At 46.8% G+C, this 6,313-nt stretch overlaps 1 protein-coding gene across 3 annotated transcripts; it reads left to right on the forward strand.

Moving 5' to 3' along the window:
- Positions 1 to 3,236: 3,236 nt before the first annotated feature.
- AURKAIP1 (aurora kinase A interacting protein 1) lies at positions 3,237 to 4,817 on the forward strand. 3 transcript variants are annotated; one of them, XM_080921834.1, is made up of 5 exons: positions 3,237 to 3,497; positions 3,725 to 3,921; positions 4,107 to 4,211; positions 4,372 to 4,543; positions 4,640 to 4,817. In XM_080921834.1, exons 2-5 carry the CDS (start codon positions 3,755 to 3,757, stop codon positions 4,739 to 4,741), a joined length of 546 nt encoding a protein of 181 aa, XP_080777960.1. In that variant the 5' UTR covers positions 3,237 to 3,497; positions 3,725 to 3,754; the 3' UTR covers positions 4,742 to 4,817. The 3 variants fall into 3 exon arrangements, with proteins under 3 accessions (XP_080777960.1, XP_080777959.1, XP_080777958.1); XM_080921833.1 differs by having other exon boundaries at positions 3,241 to 3,497; positions 3,834 to 3,921; positions 4,107 to 4,543; XM_080921832.1 differs by having other exon boundaries at positions 3,244 to 3,568; positions 3,834 to 3,921; positions 4,107 to 4,543.
- The last annotated feature ends 1,496 nt before the right edge of the window (positions 4,818 to 6,313 follow it).

Raw genomic sequence — 6,313 nt, forward strand, 5'->3', positions numbered from 1 at the left:
TCCTTATTTCCCTGTTCCACACTAATAGAACCTTCTCGGACTCCTGACTCTGTAGTTGGTCCAAAGCATTGGAAATTAATTTATAGGAAGAGCAAATATTCAGGTAGCTTCTCTTTGATGATCTCACCTCAAAGCTCACAATACTTGTTTCCACGCTGTCAATTTTAATTGAATATGAGTTGATTGAAACCAATAGCAATGCCACTTGATTAATACTATAAGCTCCACAAGCTGTTTTTCACTTTACTCCACTTCCTTTTAACAAGCTTTTTAGCAACGGCACATAATGCCACTCCTGAGATGGGAAGTCCTTCATGTTTTTACCAAATTCTGGAGTCTCACTTACCTATGAATGTGTTTTATTTACCCCCAGTTCTGGAGTATTCTGATCCCTCTTTTCTTCAAACCACACACATTGAACACCAAATGCTGGTAAACTGTTTCACATGGGATAATTAAAGAGAAAAGAGAAAGATGTAATGAAGTCTTGAAGCAGCTAGGCCCACAGCCTCTGCAGAAGTGTTTTTTATTGATTGTTACACAAAAGGTATCTTTAGCAAGTCAGTGAATGCCAGATCCTTTGATCAGATCTGGGAGTTGTCTGAAGGAGCAACATTACCTAAGCAATTATCAACCATTACAAGACTTCCTGGTTTGCCAGAAATATCTTGCTACTGAAGTCATGCAAAAAGTCATGAATGAATCTCTTATAGGAAAAGCAAATGCATAAATCTCATATAACAATCACTAATTATTTATAAAAGATTACTTCAGAGTCTAGGTATGTCATCACTCAGTTTATGTCAGGTACAATGGCTTTATTACATTTTCAACTGTAGTTGCATGCTTCCTTAACTTGTACAAAGCCCTGAGCTTGACCCGCCACACTGCATAAGCCAGGTATGGTGGTGCATGGCTATAATTCTAGCACTGGAGGCACAGGCTAGTGTAGGATTATCCTGAGCTATATAGTAAATTTGAGACTGGGTTACCTAAAAAAATAACCTTACTATAATGCAAAATGATAAAGGCTGGAGAGAAGGCTTAGTGTCTCTTCCAGAGGATCCAAGCCTTTAGTTCCTAGGACCGACCCATACTATAAGGCTCACAACTCTTGTTCCAGGGCATCCAGTGCCCTTTTCAGGCCTCCGTTGACACCAGTCATGAACTTGGTGTACATACATACAGAGGCAAAACAAATACAATGACTAGATCTAGTAAATTTAAAAACAAAAAATTAAAAATAAAATGGATAATGTTCAACAAGCTACACAGCAAACTGTTGTGTTAAGATAAGACGTGCTGGCTGGAGCCCTCCATGCTCAGGCTTATTAATAAGGCAGGTAAGTATAAACCAGTCAGTATTTGACTTCTGTGGCCCAATACTAGGGCTCCTCAGCTTAGGCTGCAACAGGCAGGCCCCAGTGTGGGGCTGCCTTTGGCCAGTCACACTTTTAAATTTACCTTTATAAAGGAGAAAACACATACACACCCTCTCCCCCAAACCTACCAGTCATCTTTTTTCTTTTAGACAGAGTTTTACTATGTAGACCAGGCTAATCTAGGACTTAGAGATCACCTTGTGCTTTCTGATTGGGAACAAATTAAAATCCTAAGAATAAGAAGCACTCTTAAACCACTGAGCCTCTCTTCAGCTCCTTCGGTGCTTTTTAACCTCTGGTTTTTATGAAGGGTTGATCTTTGCAGTTCCAGATCTGCCTTGGCAAGGTTCACTTACAATAGCAGTACAACGTCCCAGTGTCACCCATGTTTTATTGCCACCTTGGCCAAGCAGCTACTCTGCCCTGGCTGGGCATCTTCTGATTTGGGCTGGATGGAGCCTGTTGAGATAAACAGGGATCTTTTGTTTCATTTTGAGAAGGTTTCTCTGTGTAGGTCTGGCCTCAAACTCAAAAGAGATCCATCTGCCTCCCAAGTGCTGAGATTAAAGTGAGCTACCACCTCTCAGCAAAGTATGGGGACCTTAACAAGGTTGGTTTTACTCACCTCCTGGAAGAACAGAAACTAGATCTTGGGATTGTTTAAGGAAGATGCACTGGTTGATGTTTGCAAAACAGAGTTTCCACTTACCCTTTCTCTTATTGGTTCCTGACTCTACAAAGCACTGTCCTTAACTGGTTTGTTATGAACATGACCACCTCTGATGGATTTATTCATCTCCTTGGACTTTTAGTTAGCTCTTCCATTTTTTATTTAACTAGATAAAAGTCCATAAAGAGAAACATTAAATAAAAGCTGGCGGTGTTGAGTACTGTGAGCACCAAGGTGAGGGCTGGAATCTAGAGGGCACCATTTGCCTTTTGAGGCTAAACCCAGAGTGAGAATCCATGAACTGAAGAGACTAATGTTCATGAACCTTCCTTTATAGGCCAGTGCAATGGATGGCTCAGTGGGTTAAATGCTTTCCACATAAACCTGACAACTTGAATCAGATTCCTGGAATTCACTTAAAGGTGAATTAAGAAGAGAACCCACTCCACAGAGTTGTTCTCCGACCTCTACATGTGTGCTGTGGCATATGCATGTGCACATTGTGCCTTCCCTCTCGAAACACCATTAGAAAAGACATAAATAACTCCGGCATCACCTCTGGAAGGTAGGGTACATGCAACATCACTCTGTGACCTGTTACAGAACTGGGACTTGAGCCTGCAATTTCTGCCCTCTTTCTGGCTTATGTAACTTTTAGCTAGGCTAATGCCTGGGAATGAGACACTTGGCCACTTTCTGCTAAGAATCCCCAGAAATCCCTGATGCAAGGCATACGTTGTTCCTCAAATGAAGGAGAACTGTATAGTCTTGCACTTAACCTAAAGCTGACACCCTTGTCCATCAGATCCAGCAGGACTTTCTGGTTCACACAGAGGTGCAGTGTGGATTGCTAGGCTCTTGCCAAGGGAAGCAGCACCCTTATTCTGAAGAAGCTGCTTTTAAGTTTTTGTATAAAACTTAATTCATGAGGATTTTAAATCTTTCCCCATGTTTCACTAAAGAATTTAGGACCTCTTTCACTTGAGATTAGCGGGGAGAAGTGGTTGTGAGGTGAAAGGGGCGGAGCAGGAACAGGACGGAGTTTTAAGGCCTCCAGAAGCTGAGCGCCCCGCTCTACCACCAACACGAGGCTACTTTTTAAACGACCTGCTGTCCTAACAGGAGGAGCTCCATACGTCACTTCCGGAGGTACCCGGAAGCTAATAGGCTTGGGAGAGACGAAACAACGAAGAAAAAAATACTGTTAAAGGCCACGTGTACGCAGAGAGAACTATCCGGGATTGTGGATGCATGTAGGGTTTGGTTGTTTTTTTATCCGGGAACAGCGGCTGAGGGAGCGTTCCCTCTAACCGAAGGCGATCGCTTGCAGGCACTCAAGGAACCTGTTAGCACAGAATCGGGCGCCAGAGGGCGCTGGGTAGGATCAGCGACCGGAAGTGGTCAAGGGCAGAGGAGAAATGATCAGTCCTAACATCCGGGATTCGGTAGGCCGCTCGGAAGATTGAGGGCTTAAAAAATGAGAGGCGGCGGGGCTCAGTTAACCTGCGTCTGTTTGGTGCGTGCGAGCGTCGACATTGTCCTACGCTGTGGGTTTTGGTGCCTGAGCAGAAACGGTGGGTGGGTGGCTTACAGGGATCACGGTGGTGGAGATAAGTAGGGACAGGGTTTAAGTAAGAACGGCTTTTGAAGATTTCTCCTCATTGCTGGTCAGGGGGACCCAGGGTGATGGGATATGTGAAGTATGCGGCCTGGCCAGTCGGCGACGGCTGAGAACACTGCCCACCACCGCTGCGTGACCTCAACCGGTACCTGTATTCTAGCTTTGAGCACTGCGGCCCGACCAACAGCTCACCATGTTCCTGGCGCGCTTGACTTCACAGCTGGTCAGGACTGTCGTTCCCTGGGCAGGTAAGAGACCCTTGGACGCGGAATCCACACCTAGGTTGGGTATGGGAATCATAGCAGCCCAGCAACTTCAGACCGAAGAATAACATTCAGGTCTTCCCGTTTGGGTTAGGTGTTGCCCTCGCCTGGGTATTGTGGTGTTCTGATCTGGTGTGATCTCACTAGTAGCAACTGTGTTGTTTCCCCAGGTTTCAGTCGTTCCTGGCCTGGCTCCGGGATGATTGGCAGCCTTGCTTTTCGACCCCTTTGCAGTTTGCAGCCTGCAAGCCCAAGTCAAGCTGCCTCCCTCCCTGGTAAGAGGGCCCAGTTAGAGCTTGAGGAGTTCCTGGTCCCCAGGAAGATGGCCATCAGTCCTCTAGAGAGCTGGCTGACTGTTCAGTACCTATTGCCCAGACTGAATGATGAGGTCCCAAGGACTTTGGCTCCCTCCCAATTCTACAAATGTCCACCTAGCCAGGGGGAGGAGGAAGCCAAGCAGGGAGTCAGGGATGCTACTCCAATGCAGTGCAAAAATGTGCTGAAGATCCGAAGGCGGAAGATGAACCACCACAAGTACCGTAAACTGATCAAGAGGACACGGTTTTTACGTCGTAAAGTCCGGGAAGGACGTCTGAAAAGAAAGCAGGTGAATATGGGCTCTCTTTTGACCTAGATTGACAATGATTAAGAGTGTTTGGCTTTGCTCAGAATAACAAATTGGTTGTCTTCTCTGCCCTTGCAGATCAAGTTTGAGAAAGACTTGAAACGCATCTGGCTGAAGGCAGGCCTGAAGGAAGCTCCTGAGAGCTGGCAGACCCCAAAGATCTACATGAAGAACAAATAAGTCGGGGTTCCCGTCTCTCTGACCCTCTCACTGCTGCTGCTGACCCATTATAATAAACATTGGAAGGACTCAGTTATTTTAGGCTGGCCTAGAATTTCTTTGGCTTGGTGTGAGATCTCTTTCAAGTAAAAACAGACCTTCTGTCATCGTAACCCAGGGCCCAAAGGTGCCTAATGGTCTTTGACCTGCATCCTGATTAATCTGCCTTCTGAAATGATAGCCTCCTTTAGAGATGTGTGTGCTCTGGTCTCCTGTGAACAGCTCCAAGGAGGTGTGCTTCAGTGTGAATCCTGACAGTAGAGAGGCATGGGAGCCCTGGAACTGAGGGGTACCTGGGCTGGGGGGGTGGTGAGGTGAGAGGTGATTTGTGAGGACTCAGGAGGGAAGCAGAAAAGGGAAGCTCAGATGTCTCAAAAGACAGCACTTGGTCCTCTGTAGTTAATGAGCCCTTTAAGTTGCCCTGTTGTCTGGAATGGTCTCACCTTGCCACAGAGACAGTATCATCAGCACAGGTGCATCAGTTTTCCCAGACATTCCAGCCTCCTCTTAGCTTCTCAGCCAGCTGTGTGTTCTGGGGTCCTCAGTGTGGGTGGGGAGCACTACTCTGGAAGATTACCTGGATGATATGTTTTGGTAAGTTCAGCATTGACGGCTTACCAAGGAAGATGCTGTTTTAGAGTCTTAGCTTGAGGTAGAGACCCTCATGAAGGTACACTCTGAATAGTTGAGGGCCTGGAAGGACCCTGGCCTTGTACACCAAGCTATGAGGGAGATAGGTATAAGTTTGGGAAACTGAACAGTGCATCTGTTAGGCCATATGGGCCCTCATGTACCCTTTTCTCCGAAGGCACCTGAATTAACAGCTCTAGGCTAGACTAGATGATATTGATAACCAGATGTCTCCTGGGATCCAACTGGGCCGCTGACCAATGAATGTAAATCAGTACTCTGGCGCTCACTCTTTCGTTCCCTCCCACCCCCTCTTCCTTGCTCTGCTGAAAAATGGAAGCTGATTGGATGGAGCACTAAAACCCTCTGATGTAGTTGTGTTTTTACTAGTGGCCATAAGGGGGCAGCAGCCCTGGCAGAAGACCAGAGCAGCTGCCTGAAAGCTCCGTTCAGGGCTCCCCAGCTGTGGCTCTCTCTCTGAGCCTGGGCCTCCTGTAGTGAGTGGAACAGGGGTCCTAGGGCCAGGGCCTCAAAGATTGAGCCTTGTTAAAGTGGAGCATGCTTTCTCTGATTCAGTTCTGGCCAAGTCTAACAGTACAGCTCCCTGCATTCTGCTGGCACTTTTGGCTGTCCACAGCTGCTCCTGGTATTTCCTTCTAGCCCTGCCCAGGAGCTGCCCTATGGCTCACCCCACACTTCCTTTCAGAGGAAAAATGGGGTTTTGATTTTCCTGTCTGGAGCTAAGCTTCCAGATCTTAGAAGAGAGTGCTCTGGGCTCACTGTGAACAGTTCCAGGAGGTGGGCTTCAGCGTGAATACTGATGATAAAGTGGTCTGAAAGGCCAGGCCCATGTGGTTCAGCTACGATGCTTGGCTTCCACCCAGGGTGCCAGCTGGAAAATAA

Source organism: Micromys minutus (genome assembly GCF_963924665.1).
Source record: "Micromys minutus genome assembly, chromosome: 9".
Taxonomy (NCBI): domain Eukaryota; kingdom Metazoa; phylum Chordata; class Mammalia; order Rodentia; family Muridae; genus Micromys; species Micromys minutus.

What these genes read in the sequence shown, in the direction of transcription:
- AURKAIP1 (XM_080921833.1), top strand. Translation starts at nt 3,867, where the DNA reads ATGTTCCTGGCGCGCTTGACTTCACAGCTGGTCAGGACTGTCGTTCCC. An exon ending in GACTGTCGTTCCCTGGGCAG is followed by an intron (nt 3,922 to 4,106) that starts GTAAGAGACCCT and finishes TTGTTTCCCCAG; the next exon opens with GTTTCAGTCGTTCCTGGCCT. An exon ending in GACGTCTGAAAAGAAAGCAG is followed by an intron (nt 4,544 to 4,639) that starts GTGAATATGGGC and finishes CTGCCCTTGCAG; the next exon opens with ATCAAGTTTGAGAAAGACTT.